This window comes from Rhamphochromis longiceps, linkage group LG23 (genome assembly GCF_057381845.1).
Source record: "Rhamphochromis longiceps isolate RC_006_pf linkage group LG23, R_longiceps_female_GT1.1, whole genome shotgun sequence".
NCBI classification, from domain to species: domain Eukaryota; kingdom Metazoa; phylum Chordata; class Actinopteri; order Cichliformes; family Cichlidae; genus Rhamphochromis; species Rhamphochromis longiceps.
Window position 1 is genome coordinate 38,802,033 of NC_140578.1, and position 16,987 is coordinate 38,819,019.

Below are 16,987 nucleotides of genomic sequence, written 5' to 3' on the forward strand. Positions count from 1 at the left end.
ATTACAAACATACACTCACACGCACATGCGTGACTCTGCCATTTGGTGACCTGAAAAATTGTCTTTGTGTCCCTTTTGTTGTTTGCTCAGTGGAGCGCTGGGTAAATTAATTTGGCGAGCTCATGCCACTTAACCGTGTGAACGACACACAGAGCTTCAACTAATGCTACACTATAACAGTCTAGCAGTGAAGCCCCACTGAACCCCTGGCGTCTTAGAACAATTGCTCCTGGAAAAATCAGGAAGAGCCCCCGATGTCCACGGGAAGTTCACGTGATAAACTTGACAGCTTCCTCTTCTACGGGAAATGTGTAAACTAGAGTGAACTCAGCAGGCTGAAGTCTGAACCTTCTGAAGTGCTTGACGTTAGAACATTTTTTGAATGATTCATGGCGTGACAGAAAAAGCCCACGCTGTCAAGTCCCTGTGCAGCATCTGTTCCTATAGAGTGAAATAGCAGTGAAGTACAATGCTGATGTAAGAATATTGATTACAGCAGCTTTAAATGACTGATTCTTGCTTACAGCACCGAGTGCAACACCTGCCCGAAGGGCACCAGTAACTTTATTCAAAACCAAAATGTCACAGTCTAAACTTATTGAATTTGGGACCGCCTGAATTTTCTCAATATGCGATCTTTATTTTTCACCAGAAATGGCTCCTGGCATTTCTCCTGGATATTTTATGAGATCGACTCTTGACATTCTCACACCAGCGCCATATTACTTAACTGGAGAAAAACAAAAGAGCACACTTTAATGTGAAAAGGAACAATGTTTATTTTTCACTCTCGTACAGACTTAGCTCAGACAGTAGTGACGCAAGCTCTCGTACTGTATTATTTTCCCGTAAAAATATCCACAGAGACTGAACAGATAACATCATAGCCTCATACAAAGTTCAAATGGAAACATTAAATTAAACACAATATTTGCATCATTTACAATGAAACACAGAGTTCAATCTATCGCCAATAAACACAGAATTGAAGCTCATTTGTCCTATGTATTGTGTTTTGAACCAACGTCCGTCAAGATATACAACCAAATCTTTACATTTACAATTTTGTAATGCTTAACAATTATTCAGTGGACTCTAACCTAAATTACAGAGCACATACTGTACTCGATTGTGTTTCTTCTGGGAGGTTTTCTTATACAGATTTGGACTATTTATGTATCAACAGCTAAAACTCACGTTGGCTAATTTTATCCATTTAAATTGGAGAAATTAAGGAAAAAAACAAAAAAACAAATAGGACCCGGTGACTGAGTGAGGTGAGTTTACCCTACTGACTTCGTCATTGTGCAACACGTCTGGGGACAGCCCCCCTGTGCGTGGGTGGTTGACTTAATAAAGTATCTTTTTATAGACAGTCTGAATATAGGTTTGATGACCTGAAGTGTAAAAAGAACATGTAAAGCAGTATGTAGAGATGAGAACACCCTGGTTTTGGTGTAACGGTATTGTGGCACAGATGTGTCCCACTAAATATCCATATGCTCAATTAGCAGAACGTTTAAAAAAAGAAGAAAAGAAAAGAAAAAAAGTACACCCAAATGTCCATTTCACACATAATCTCCAATAATAACCTGTGTCTACAACTGTAACACAATTCACATATTATGTACCACATAAAATAATAATGACAGGACTTGTATGACTGCCAAAAACAAACTGAACACAATAAGTCCAACACAACACTTTCCCAATATGAATACATGTTAATTGCACCAGAATCCATTTGAATGTTAAGCTACAAAAAGCATGAATAAAGTATGAACAATGTGCAAAGACAAAGTCTATATTTAAGGGAACGCTGCATTTAATATTGACCATAATGCTATTTTCTTCTCTGTCACATTTTAAAAATAAGTCTCCATTTATTCTCGTAGCGTAAAATTTATATGAACAGCAATGGCTACTTTGGTTCCTTTTTAATGAGCAAGGAAAAGATAAGAGGGGTGAAATTACTTTACAAAATATACATCTGTAATTCTGCTCTTTCCAACAACCCTGACGGATGAAAGTATACTTTTTGTGTTTATGTGTGCAGTTTGAGGGAATTTCAAAATGCAATATCTAAGAAAATAATCTAAAAAAGGCAGGTAGAGAGGAAAATAATAATTGATTGTGGCTTGTATCCTAGTTACCATGGTACAAATATGCTCACCATAGCCCAAAGTGCCTTAGAGTAGACTTTTCTAACCAGAGTCAGATTTGATTGAGCAAATTTTAATAATAGACAGAAAATCTTTTTGAGAAGCTTTGACAAAGCAACACGTCATGCAATACGTCTTTTTTGCACAGTAAAGCTGCGCTAGCTAACTTTGCACAAATGCTAGCAAGTTCTGTTGCTGTCTGAGAAAGTGAAGTTGCCGTGATACTCACATAGACATTTAGCCCAAGACAAACAGGGTGTTATGGCATGTATCAAAGGAAGCCAGCTTGTAAAGGAGGAATAAATCAGACATTTGCAAGTCTGGCTTTTTATTAGGACAGTGTGCTTGCTAGCTTCTGATAGAGATGGCATTGCCTCTGGGTACAAAAGTGCATATGAGGAGAATTTATGTTGGGTAAATAGAGCAGAGCTGATTGAATTAAAGAGGATAGATCCCTCTTCTGTTCTCTATCCAAAGATGAGTACTTTCACATCTCTTGCCCAGTGCAGCTTTAAGATACTAAATTTGGGTTGATTTATTTTTGTCTCTGTGTAGCCTTCAGTTGTTTGGTTCCAGTCCCTCTAGATGGTCAGGGATCGGTAGACCAGTAAGAATGGTTAGACACTTGTTCCACACGTTGAACACAGGACACACGGGTTGGATGAAAGAGACATGAAATGTGTGTAGGTGCTGGGAGCCTACAGCATCATAGAAGCTCAGGTATCCGGAATCGTAATCCAGCAGGACCCCAACGCGTCGCAGGTGGGGTGACGGCTCGATCGCTAGCTCCTTGCTGTTGTGACGAACCACCCAGGAGTTGTTGCAGCGGCAGAGCACCCAAGACGCTGAGTTCTTGCCGATCCATTCGTGCTTGGGGGCTGACTTATAGGCTATGCCTACAGCATACCTTGGAAGGAGATAAAATTTCTGTTATCATTATTTGGAAACCAAAGACCATCAGTATTTGCTTAGTTGAGTATCTCAGTATTCTGTTCATAAGTGAATTTGGTGGTATAAGCAGATGAAGTGGTGAACTGTCAGAAGTAATTGTGAAATGAGGCAACGCTTTCAATTTCAACATCAATCTAGGTTCCATCCTTCATTTGTTTCCATGACTGAAAAGTTGGGATTGCGGATACAGCTACCTGCGTAGTGTGTCTACACGCATCTTTAGCAACAGGCTGAGGATCTCAGACATCTCTAAGGACCTGCTCCTCCTTTATGCAGAAAGCAACAAACTGAGGTGGTCCAAGCATCTAAATAGGATGGAGCTTTCCTTTTAGAGGTTCTCTGGTCATGCTCGGTTGGGAGGAACCCCAAAGGCTGATCCAGAATACAATAGAGGGATTACATTTGTCATCTGACATAGGAGGATACCTCAGGAGAAAGAAGGAAGGTTGGTGGGGAAAAGTCTGCTTAGCCCCACAACCTAACTTTGAATAAGTGGACAGAAATGCATAGATGGATAGATGTTATCCTCAAACAGAATCCATAAATTATTACTTAAAATGTGTAGCTCTCACCATGTGCTTCCTCCAATGAGAGCTTCCCAGTAGTGACGCCCACTGTCAATATAGACATTTCCCACAACACCGTAGCTGCTCTGGCTGGCGAACCGCTCTTGGCTGTGGCCTTTCTTGGATGTGGTTTCATCTCGCTCCACTGTCAGGTTGTCGTGAGACACTTTCAGCTTCTTGTGAGCAGATTTAGGATCAAGCTTGAACGGCTGGCCTGTTCGTAGTAAACGAGATAAATAGAAGAGTTGATTTACAAATGGTTCCCATAATTTGCTAGGAAAAGACAGAGTATACCTGAGTTCTTACCAACTTGACCATAAGGACCATGTAGTTACCAGTAAGAGATTATAGTGAAGACTTTTCTAGCATATGTAATTTCTCTCCTTGACCTACTTACCACCTATGGCAAATATTTAGCAGTCCACCAAATAAATAGTAATTAGGGACTGTGTGTTTACAGACAGGAAAAAAAAGACTCAGGACTATTTCAGTCTTTATTATCTTACTGTTTGTCTTTAAAGTCCCTGGTTCACTGCTCCTGCTCCCCGCTTGGTTAATAGCCTTCACAACAAAGATATACTTGGTGCCACTCTGCAGACCGTGCACTGTGTAGTGGTTCTGCTTGATGTTGGGAACAATCATCCAGCTTTCCAAGGAGTTACAGAGACCTGAGAGTGGAGGAAAAAAAACAAAAAAGTCATGTCAGATTTAGTAAATAGACAGTTAATTCACTTAAATTATAATTCATTGTATTTATTTTTTGCATTATGCGACTCTATAGGACAAAGTCTAGAATGAAAATGAAACTGAAGTGCTGAAGAATTCATATAACTGCAGGAATTTCTCCTTAAAATAACTCACAAATAACAGAAAAACTATTTACTTAAGAGTTCCCTGGAAGAATAATGCATCGCTGTGTGAAAGGACGGTGAACAAAATAACTGGTTGTGTGCAACCCCATGCCAGTGGAAACAGGTGAGAGGGTGTGAAAAGGCACATGAGGAAACTATTCACACCTCGTTGACTTCATAGCTGCACTGTGCTCCCTCTGCTATGTGTGTTTGTGTGTCTTTGGTATGTGCTTTTTATTTAATGGCACTTTAGAGCTGCTGCACAACCTCCTAAGGCATATGTGTGTATATGTGGGTGTACATTTTCCCTCCATTTCATGTCTTTGTTTGCCTGCTGATCAGGAAGTTGCCACTGCTCGTTGTTATCCATCCATAGATGGAAACTAGTGTTTTGGGTGTGTGTATGTTTTTTTTTTTTTAAATAATGAGCACCCACAATTTTAATGTCACTGTCACATAAACTGTTATGCCACATTCTAACAAAGACCTCTAAACAGACAAAAATATCATCGGCACTGACACTGAACACAAAGTCGTTTAAATATTTGTTTTACCTTTTAAAATGTTAAAGCAAGAGAGGAAATGAAGAGTCATATTCATTTACGAAATGAAATGGAAGCATTTCTGCAGTTTTGTAAAGATAATTTGCAGCACAGGCCTAAAACTAACCTGTATATTATGGAGCCCTACAAGGGACATTGGAAAAAAAAAATGAAGATGAACTTTTGTGAGATCTCACAAAACTTTTGCGAGATCACGCAAAATAGGCCGCATCCTTCAGAGGCCGCATTTGACGGCTGTCCCAATTCGAAGGCTGCTCCAAATGCATCCTTCATTTCCCCGAATTTGATGGATGGGTCGGGTGTATCCTTCGTGGCCCAATCTATCCCAGAATTCATAATGTGGCCCAGCCAATTCCAGTTTCCAACAATGGTGGCAGCTATTACTCTATCTGGGTCACAAAATACGCTTTCAAGATATTTTCAGGCGAGAATGTAGCTGTGTAAACTTCAAATATCTGCTCGGTTTATCAAGACATTTAACACTTGCAAAAGTGCTCCGAGGTTTTCGGAAATGTCTGTTACCCACCAGCTCAAACCTGACCAGGAGGTCGAGGCCCACTAGAGCTGACGAGAACACCCACTCCCAGTACATTGTGCCTGGACCTCCCGGTCAGCTTCAAGCTGGCGGCCTCCGAAGGGATGCAACCTATTTTGGAAGATCTCACTAAAGGTTTGCGGTAAAAAGTAACTTGAGATCTCGCAAAAGTTCATTTTCATTTTTTTTTCTCTAATGTCCCTTGTGGGGCTCCGCAGTATATTGTAAACTCACATATGCTAGCTTAATTCTTTCAGAAATGATAGGTAGACAGTGAGATAGCCCTGATGACTAACTTTAGCTAACACAAAAACATATCTTGTCAAGGTGATTATAGATGATAGTTTGTTATGTAACATATAATTCATTGATTATGGAAGAAAAAGCATCTAAAGTCAGGCTAACAAAGCTAGCTTAGCATAAAAGTATGATCTGTTAATAATATAATATGGTCTAGTAAAGCTACTTTCAATATTCTGAATTATTTATATTGACAATAATGTGCTTAGTAAATGAATAATCATAATGAAAGTAGACAGGCACCTAAATTCATTAGTTATCAGTTTAGGCTAATACGTTATACATGTATTTGTGTGTACTTTGTTTTTGAATGCAATTTAAATTCCTTTGGAGGAAAAAGAAACAATGAAATGTAGTTAACTGAAAATCCTGAATCCTGAAAATTATTAAATCCATGATGCTAAAGACTAAAGGCAATATTAGTGTATGCCACCATGCAGTTATTATTTAACTACTGAGGAAGCTACTGACACTACAACAGGCTAAAAGACCTCTAAGACTAAAAAGCAGTTTGTGCATGATCTTGTCATGTATTTCCCACTGGAAATTAGATTCAGAAGGCTGTACAGAACAATTAGAAGGATAATGTTTTCACTGTTCCATTCCATAAAATTACAATACTTCTACTTCCTGGATAGTGATACAACTCAATTTCCACAGGGGGGAAACTTCTTGCACATGACTTGAATGCCAAAAGCAACACCTCTGACTTTACCTGACCTGATAACAAGAGGTGAGAAAAATCATGCTGTCTTCTTGAATGGAAAGAGACAGAAATGTGAAAGCAAGAGAAGAAATGAAGTGTCAAATCGGTTTAATGGCTGTCATTTTTAAATACTCTTTAATCTGTGAAGTAATGACAAGGCAATGGCAAAGGTGTAACCTTACATAGATGGGAAGGAAAAAAATAAAGGAAGGGTGTAACCCAAAAGTATCAGGAGCTGAGTGAAAAGGAGGGAAACAAAGCATGGGAACCAAGAAAAGAAATGGAAAAAGGTACTTTTACTGTTATGTAATTCTGTTTGAATGTTAGAAAGGATTTCAAAAAGAACAGATGAAAGACAGAGAAAAGGCGGTTTGATTGAAAGGGAGCAGGGGATCTCGCCTTCAGATGCCCTGACCCCATTTTCTTCCTTGTAGTTGTTGCTCACTTGAGTGTGCTCATGATTGTCTAGGGCTTGTGTGTATTTGAGCAAGAGTGAGTATGTCGGCATATACTGCCTGTCTGTTGTTGCTCTACGAGACATTGTGTCACTTAGCGTGTGTCAAGGATGCTGATTCGTTTCCCAGCTGTCATCCCTCCTGACACATCTCACTCCTTCGATGCCACTTAAACCTAAATGTTTCACATGTTTCAGTGTAAGAACTCTGCATTTCCAGTGAAGTCTAATCTTTTACTGAGTGCTCTTCATGCATTCTGGATTTGCTATTGTCAAATCTTATCCCTCTTTCATCCTTCACAAGCTACAGTCATTTGATGTGTGACAACATCAGGGTGATAGTAGCATAAAGGCCAGAGGCTTCACTTCAGGAACTTCCACTTCCACTCCAACGCTATCTTAGAAAAGCACTTCAACTCCCATCTGCCTAAGGGGAGCTAGTGGCCAGTAGTAGGGCAGCATAAATGTACAGAGGTGATCTTAGGTCTGACGAGGATGCCTCCTGGATGCCTCTTAGGTGAGGTGTTTCAGGTATGTCCTGCCAGGAAGAGGTCCTGGGGCAGACCCAGAACTCACTGGAGAGGATATATCTTTCAGCTGGTTTGGGAATGACTCGATGTGCCCTCGGATGAGGTGAGATGACTTGTCTAGAATTAGGGTTAGGGCTTGGTTTTGGATGTTTCAAGGTGGATGCATTTAGAAGGCCCAATTGACATTGGTATGGGGCAGAATAGGGCTTTCTGGCATTACTTTGTCTACTTTCAAGGTGCATGGAGAGGAGAAGAAAATCTAAAGAAGTTACAAGTCTATCAACACTTTTATAATAACTTTAATGGCTTGGTCAAGAACTAAAGCTCGTGGCCCTCATTACAGTCATCCCTGATGTCTGTAGTGCACCCGTGCATATAGACAGCTGTCACTGGATTACTCTGATGATGAGTAAAATTAAACTACAATAAAAGAGTCAGCATTCAAACATAACATGATTCTTAGACAAGTTTTGATCTTCTTAAAGGATATGTGAATGTTTATTCACAATTCAGCGTGACAGATGGAAATTACATCAATCTGTTTGCATTCACATTTACCAAGTTAGTACTGCTAAAAGGATTGCTTTTTTTCCCACAAATTACATTAATTGGATACTTGGGAAGTGGAGTTGTACCTTAATTACTTAATGGAAGCCATTAAGGTGCTTTAAGACCCTGAATGTGGTGCTCAATGGGCCGCTTCAACCTCTCTCCTTCCCCCTGGGAAGTTTTTTGTTATGCAGTTCAAAAAGCTCTTCCCTACAAACGACTCACCATCTTTCAACTTTCTTTTTTATTTTGCTAATGCTAATGAATTCACCCCCATAACCTCTTATTTTCTTTATTGTAGCTGGGACCTTAAAAATAACTACTAAAATAAACTTTGTAGATTGGTTATCTGAGCTGGGTTATATCTTCATGTATTTATTCATTCTTGTGCTTTCAAGATTTGAAAAACCATTTAGTTCTTATCTGATTCCAGCATTCCTTTCATACTTACTGGCAATGTTGGACTGTCCGGTGAAAATAGCATACTGGAGCTCATAGGACGTCACAGTGAATTCATCATCTGACGTCCAGTGGGCAGTGATTGTGTCATAGGACGCCGTGCACAGTTCTTCCCTTATGCACGGAGCACTTGGAGCTGCAATGATTGAAGAAAAAAAAATCATCGTCTCAGGCTCTAATTTTAGATTGTGTTTGGATAAAATTGCAAATTACATTAGCGATATTCTAAAGTGATGACACACTCAAAGGTTGTCAGCTGTTACAACGGTAGCCTTGATTAACCTTGTACGTGTTCATTTGCTTCGATTTATGAGTCTACAAGCTTCATTACACATAGGACTGAGGATGCTCTTTCTAATAGAGTGGTACGCTGAGCATTAAAAGGAAGGCAGCAGCAAAATAATAAACAATTCAGATAAAAAGCAGATCGCATTAACAGCGGGAACAGTAAATGTAACAGCCCTTTTTAGGAGTAACAAATGCGAGTCGTTACATAACCAGAGATGTTAGATTGGCTCTCTTCCACTCATGCATTGATTCATTGGAAAACTTCATTATGTTATAACTGTTTTTGTTTCACAGAGAAATAAATACAATGAATCACTCTTGTATTCAGTGCATGAAGCCTCTCGGTAGAAAGAGATAGAAACAGAATGGACCGAGGTAAAGAAATAAAGATATAAAGGCACAGCTTAAATTGATTGTAAAGCCACTTCCTATCTCTTTCTCTGTCTGTCACTCGCTCCCTCTCCCGAGCCTTCTGTCATGAGTGGCTGCACATAGTGGAGTGATTCAGACTGATTCACTTAGTGAAAAGGCCCTCCAGCGAAGCCCTCATGCATCACAGAGAATAAATACGAGCCAGCCACTTTCACAGACCTTCAAAACCCACTACACTACCTCGTTTTTGTCCCCACCAAGCTCCATAATTCATGCAGTGACATTTTGATGGGGCCTTGCAAATAGGACATCGGAAATTAATGTTGAAAATTAATTTTAGAGTTAATAGGCTGGGGTCTGTTCAAATGCAATGCTTGAAGAAAACCGAGACATCAAAAGATTTTTTTTAAATCCTAAATTAAAGCATGAATATAATCTTAATTGGAGACAATATTTGAGTTTCACAGTCCATGAGAAACTGAATCGTGTAATCAAAGGGCTACACTATAGATTAAGACTATACATTAGGTCATGGATTCCAAGAAAGAAGCCATCAAAAGATGATGATAATGAGGATGAACATGAACAGCAGTTCTCAGTGATTGTCACTACGCATTTTGAAAATTAGTTTCTGGTTAATCAGTATAATCTGTCCTGTCTTCCACCTCTGTTGTTGTGATTTAGCACGGTATAAATAAAACTGAATTGAACTGAATTGAATTATAATCAGCAGACGTCCATTTGATGAAAAATGGAGGTTAAACATAAAGGTTTCCCAAGCAGAAAGTTCTGGGTTTCTGGGTAAAAATAAAGCCTGCAGTTTCTTGAATGGCCACTTGAGGCTATCTTCAAATGCAAAAACTTCCAAAAGGCTGAACTTTACAGCAGAATAATCATCTTTACAGCCTGATACAAAAGACACTTTGCGTCTTAATGCCAAATTACTCCCTTTTGGAGTCACCCACCTGAATTGTATCTAGGCTTATGGGGTCAGATTTAGTTGAATAGGCAAAATAGCACAATCTCTAAACTCCTTGGAAACATATCCCTAAATGTAAATTTTGTGTCACGAACATTAACAAATGCTTTTTACGCTTCTCACTATATTTTGTGTTTTGAGAAATATATATCCAACACAGTTAGTTGCAGATATTCCCACTTTATACATGCCACCCTGTCACTGTCCTCTCTTTGTAAATACTTAAAATTTTAATTTAACCTTTAGGGCCCTACATGGTCAAGCTCCCCAGTACATTTCTGACCTGCTGAAACCGCATTCCTCTTCCCGAGCTCTAAGGTCATCAGCAAAAAGCGCTATAGAAACAAATTTTACTTACTTACTTACCAACAGTATATTTTTCTTCCTCCAATACCCACTCTGCACTAACGAAACACATTAGTAAAGCTGGCCCATAGTCTACTAACCAGTGTTCTAGCATTTTATTTGAATGCTACTTGGCACTAATTAGCAGTGATCTGTATAGTACAGGGCTGCCCAATCCCAGTCCTCGAGAGCTACTATCCTGCAGCTTTTAGATGCATCCCTACTCCAACACAGCTGAATCAAATGGTTTGATTACCTCTTCAGCATGCCATCGTGTTTGGCAAAGGCCAGATAACAAGCCATTCATTTGATTCGGGTGTGTGGGAACAAGGATGCATCTAAAAGCTGCAGGACGGTAGCTCTCGAGGACTGGGATTGGGCACCCCTGGTATAGTACATTGAATGCCTGCCAAGCTTGTTAGCATTAGTTGGTAACATAGCACATCACCCAAACACAGTCAGGCTATGATTTTTACCAGTGAGGTAATCCAGATTCTCCAACAGCTTCTTCTCTCTAGTAAAGTCCAGGGCAAATGTGTCGAAGGTGTCAGTCAGGTGTATCTCAGGGATCAGCACTTGGGTTGATGCAGTAGCCATGGAAACCCTATATCAGGACCAGTAATAATAATAATAATAATAATAATGGATACTTTATTGATCCCCATGGGGAAATTACTTGTTTTTCTCTGCATTTGACCCATTCACTCAGTGAAGCAGTGGGCAGCCCACTAAGCAGGCGCCCGGGGAGCAGTGTGTAGGGACGGTACCTTGCTCAGGGGTACCTCAGGGTAGCAGTTAAGTGGATTCGAACCGCCGACCTTCCGATCATGGGGCGACCACTTTACCTACTGAGCTATCCCTGCCAGATACTTGTAATACACTTTACATATGAACTAGTCAGTTTAAGCTATTTTGTAATTGTATATGTATGTGTTAGGGGTGTTTTTGAAGGGTAGACCACCCCAAAATAGATTTTAACTGGACTTGAAAAAAAATGTCATGTCAACATCACAAGTGTTAGCAATACAGTGACAAGCATTTTTAGCATTTTGCAAAGCATTGTACATAACATCCATATACAGAATTAACACCTCAACAGTTGCTAAATAAAAACACAAACTCCCAATCTAAAGAAAATCATCTTCCTAATTAGTGAAGCTGTGCAGATTAGATTCTGATTGAAACACTGCTTTTGTATGAAGGACTAAAGGATAATGATTTCTTTTTTATATCACCCCTTTTGTTTCTCCTGAGGATGCACATATTGGAGAGCAGGTTTTGTTCTCAATTGCCAAATCAATTAGTCAGAGAGCTTAAGCAGGGAATGGAATAAGATTATGCTAAATAGAAGATGAAATCCCACTCTACTTGTTTTGGCTGTTGGCGAAGTTATGTACACAAAGTTTTCAAACTGTTTCTCACCATTTGTGTGGTTGCAGTCTTTAACCTCTCCCTTAAGCTAGATTTTAACATGCTGAGCTGAATAATTAAGGCATGCGGTCAGTGTGTGGGCTGTCTGACCTCTCATTGATGCTCTTTGCTGTCTGCAGAAAGCGAGCATGATCGGTTTCTTTCAGCGTTTGATCGGCCTGTGTTATGAGGGCTGTGGACCTCTCTATGCATTGCTTGCAGTTGGAGATCTGTTGGGCGAGCTTCCGAAGCCTCTGTGCCTAGAAAGTGTGAAAGAGAAAGTCACAGAAAAGACTATCAGGATGAATCGGAATGGATGAAATAGTGCTTATGCAAGTTAAGGTGTTGTGAATCATTTTGGCTGATAACATAATCAGAGCTGATGGCACAAAACGTCCCAGAAATATGGGCTTTTATGGGCGCAAGAAGATGGATGTTAACATTTTGAAGTCACTCATACATGAAAAGGTCAAATCCACGGTTGACTAATGTAGGTAGTCATCAAATTCTGCACGTTTTCTTCTACTGGTATTAACATCACAGAAGGTTAACAAAGGGCATGAACATACCCATCATCCATAAATAAAATCACAGGACATTTAGTTTAACTTTCACTTTACTTGTCTCTTTTTCCACATTCTTTTTGCACCTGACACTTCAAGGTAATGTTTTGGACATAGCTACCCATGATTGGTTGGTTTCTTAAATTCTGTTTTGAAGCCTTGATGAAACAGACTTGACAACGAGATTGAAAAGTCATTAGGCATTGAGCACATTTATCCGCTATTTTGAAAAAAGGAAAACAAGACGTTTGAAATAGACTTTTTATTTTATTCAGTATGACATAAAATTAGTGACTGACCCATCAACTTAGCAGGATAGCGTTTATAGGTGTCATAGGGGCTCATTTGCTTTCCCATAGACTTCTATAGAACGACTATAGAAAGGCTTTTTGCAAGCAGATACTGGCTATCTGGTGGCCTTCGAATAGAATGGTGGTTTAAGACAGCAGTCCCCAACCTTTTTTGTACCACGGACGGGTTTATGTCCTACAATATTTTCACGGACCAGCCTTTAAGGTGTTGCGGATAAATACAACAAAATAAAACCAGTACCGGTACCAAAAAAAAGAAGATTTATTCATAACACACGGGAAACGACCCAGGGAAACTGAGTTAGCGATAAAAACAATAAAAAAAATAATGCTAAAATTACTGAGAACCATGAATTTCACACCCAAGCCTCAACTCTCACGGCCCGGTACCAAACGACTCATGGACTGGTACCCGTCTGGGGGATTGGGGACCGCTGGTTTAAGACACTTCTGCACTGACTTTATTTTTCCAGCTTGGAAGCTACGTCCATGGTTTATCTTGTGTATGCCAATAAAAATGTATGAATTCAATTATTCATATGAATCATTTTAAGGGCATTCATTCTGGTAGGGAAATCTGAAATCGTGTTCATTATTTGAGTCACTTTACCCTACCTACCTTGTTGCTCATCTGCAAGATGCTTTGCAACCCACCAAACTAATGTAACAACATGCCTCTTGTTTTCTGTGGTTGGAGATATGGGTGTATAGGTCTTATTGCCGCACTAGAGCTACCATCAAAAATAAATTGTTGCATATAAAAAAAACAAAACAAAACATTTTTTCTTGTTAAGATGAAGTCCTCAGAAGCTCCATCTTAACAAGAGAAGAGTAAATAAAGAGCACACAGGGTGCTTGGCAAAATGTTTTCTTTCAGTATCAGCTAATCTTCTCATGCCCCAGCTAATCTTAACTTTTTCAGAGCTGTCAGTGATTCTGCTAAATGGAAATCTGGGATTTTAGATGGCCTCGTTTGCTCCTCGGTTTCATTTTCTTTCCCTGTCAGCAAAGATTTCAGGAGACAGATTTAGGTCAGTGGTTACATTGAGGTCAAAGGACATTTCATCAGCAGCTTGGCTTGCAAAGAACCCAAGATACTGTAATCCTGATTTAAGGGCACTGAAAATTTCAATCAATTGCTAGTCATTATTACTACAGAAACTTTGTCTCAGAAAAGACAGTGTTGAGTTGTTTTTGAGTATGAGCTAACACAAACACCCAAAATCAATTTGTAAGAATTCTGTTGGTCTATAAACAATGATCCATCCATCTGTATCCATTTCTCTATTTGCTGCACAATCCTAACAGCTGAAAGCCTAGATTACATGGTAAAAAAAAAAACATCCCTAGTGCATTCCAAGTCTCATTAGACGGAGCTTAAAGAAATCATCTGTGTTTAGAGTACGAGAAAGAGTGCCGTCCCATATGCTCTGGGATCTGCTTTTGGGCAGTCTGTCTGTTTTTCCCTTCTGTTGAATATGTGTTGAAGGGTTTGCCGTCTGTTGGAAGAGTAAGGATCAGGTCAAGCAACTGTGATGACGCATTGTGTTGATTAGAAAATGAGGTCTGATGATATCTTAAATTGATATCAGAGAGTTTAAATTGGGATTAATAAAAGCTTGGCCTTATAAGTCAATCAACTCTAGCAAAACACAAGCTCTAAATTGTAGTTAGGTGTCATGTAGATATTAAACACACAACATGAATGAGGGAATCCATTTGTTTCACAGGTTATTACAGCTGCAGACAATGTTCACTCTCGGAGGATTATTATGTGTGCTTGAGCAGTTGATAGATGGACTGAAGCAGCATTTTAATATTAAATGAAAGTTGTAAGAAAGATTGAGAGAATATGTAGGCAAAGCTTGTTATAAATACAGCATTTATAGCAAACAAATGGTGTCACAGTCCTCGCCCCTCTGAGCGTTCTATGGGCCAAAATCTGTGCCATCAGAAACTGAATTTGAATAAGTTAAATCTGAATTTGAATTGCTCGGATTGAATCTGAATTGTAACTTGAATAAATGCTTTTAAAAACTGAATATGAATTAGCCTAATTTGAAATTCAATTTATTGGTTTGAAAATGATCATCACTAAACTGAAATTGAATTTTATAGTTTGAAAATGAATTCATTTGCTTTGAAACAGTATTTAATCCTTTAAAAATTTAGCTCTCGAATAATTTTGGATTCACTTATCACCATTCAGTTTCAGTTCTACAATTCAATTTCAGTTCCAAAATTCAGTTTTTTGGGACTTACATCCGGTTCCGGTTCAAGAGTAATCAAGCGCAGATTAAATAGAACTACGTTTTACTAGCGGACCGAAAGTGTTACTGATGGGAATCTACAGCGTCTTGAGCTGAATTAAGACTTCAGAAGTCATTCGTCATGTCGAATGACCAGCGGATAAACTCTCAGGTTGGTAATAAATGTATTACATGTATAAGAACAAGCGTCATGTTAACAAATGATAGCCGTACAGTAACTTTTATGCTTATTGTAGCTGTTAGCTAAAAACGCTAAAGTGAATAGTTAGTCTAATTCATTAGTGCAGCATTACTGGATCACCTCTGTTTGAAGTGATATGATACAGTGGGGCAAAAAAGTATTTAGTCAGCCACTGATTGTGCAAGTTCCCCCACCTAAAATGATGACAGAGGTCAGTAATTTGCACCAGAGGTACACTTCAACTGTGAGAGACAGAATGTGAAAAAAAAATCCATGAATCCACATGGTAGGATTTGTAAAGAATTTATTCGTAAATCAGGGTGGAAAATAAGTATTTGGTCAATAACAAAAATACAACTCAATACTTTGTAACATAACCTTTGTTGGCAATAACAGAGGTCAAACGTTTACTATAGGTCTTTACCAAGTTTGCACACACAGTAGCTGGTATTTTGGCCCATTCCTCCATGCAGATCGTCTCGAGAGCAGTGATGTTTTGGGGCTGTCGCCGAGCAACACGGACTTTCAACTCCCGCCACAGATTTTCTATGGGGTTGAGGTCTGGAGACTGGCTAGGCCACTCCAGGACTTTCAAATGCTTCTTACGGAGCCACTCCTTTGTTGCCCGGGCGGTGTGTTTTGGATCATTGTCATGTTGGAAGACCCAGCCTCGTTTCATCTTCAAAGTTCTCACTGATGGAAGGAGGTTTTGGCTCAAAATCTCACGATACATGGCCCCATTCATTCTGTCCTTAACACGGATCAGTCGTCCTGTCCCCTTGGCAGAAAAACAGCCCCATAGCATGATGTTTCCACCCCCATGCTTCACAGTAGGTATGGTGTTCTTGGGATGCAACTCAGTATCCTTCTTCCTCCAAACACGACGAGTTGAGTTTATACCAAAAAGTTCTACTTTGGTTTCATCTGACCACATGACATTCTCCCAATCCTCTGCTGTATCATCCATGTGCTCTCTGGCAAACTTCAGACAGGCCTGGACATGCACTGACTTCAGCAGCGGAACACGTCTGGCACTGCGGGATTTGATTCCCTGCCGTTGTAGTGTGTTACTGATGGTGACCTTTGTTACTTTGGTCCCAGCTCTCTGCAGGTCATTCACCAGGTCCCCCCGTGTGGTTCTGGGATCTTTGCTCACCGTTCTCATGATCATTTTGAACCCACGGGATGAGATCTTGCATGGAGCCCCAGATCGAGGGAGATTATCAGTGGTCTTGTATGTCTTCCATTTTCTGATGATCGCTCCCACAGTTGATTTTTTCACACCAAGCTGCTTGCCTATTGTAGATTCACTCTTCCCAGTCTGGTGCAGGTCTACAATACTTTTCCTGGTGTCCTTCGAAAGCTCTTTGGTCTTGGCCATGGCGGAGTTTGGAGTCTGACTGTTTGAGGCTGTGGACAGGTGTCTTTTATACAGATGATGAGTTCAAACAGGTGCCATTCATACAGGTAACGAGTGGGGGACAGAAAAGCTTCTTACAGAAGACGTTACAGGTCTGTGAGAGCCAGAGATTTTCCTTGTTTGAGGTGACCAAATACTTATTTTCCACCCTAATTTACGAATAAATTCTTTACAAATCCTACCATGTGAATTCATGGATTTTTTTTTTCACATTCTGTCTCT

The 16,987-nt window shown here is 39.7% G+C and overlaps 1 protein-coding gene across 1 annotated transcript in view; it reads right to left on the reverse strand.

Annotated features, from left to right (window-relative positions):
• Positions 1–766: 766 nt before the first annotated feature.
• The window catches only part of LOC146642536 (E3 ubiquitin-protein ligase Midline-1-like), a 60,040-nt gene continuing 43,819 nt past the window's right edge, over positions 767–16,987 (reverse strand). Inside the window, exons 5-10 of the mRNA XM_085397685.1 lie at positions 12,132–12,280; positions 11,087–11,214; positions 8,619–8,762; positions 4,186–4,347; positions 3,686–3,893; positions 767–3,069 (exon numbers count right to left, since the gene is read on the reverse strand). Coding sequence (XP_085253811.1) covers positions 2,721–3,069; positions 3,686–3,893; positions 4,186–4,347; positions 8,619–8,762; positions 11,087–11,214; positions 12,132–12,280 — 1,140 coding nt within the window. The 3' untranslated portion in view covers positions 767–2,720. The remainder of the gene's footprint in view (positions 3,070–3,685; positions 3,894–4,185; positions 4,348–8,618; positions 8,763–11,086; positions 11,215–12,131; positions 12,281–16,987) is intronic.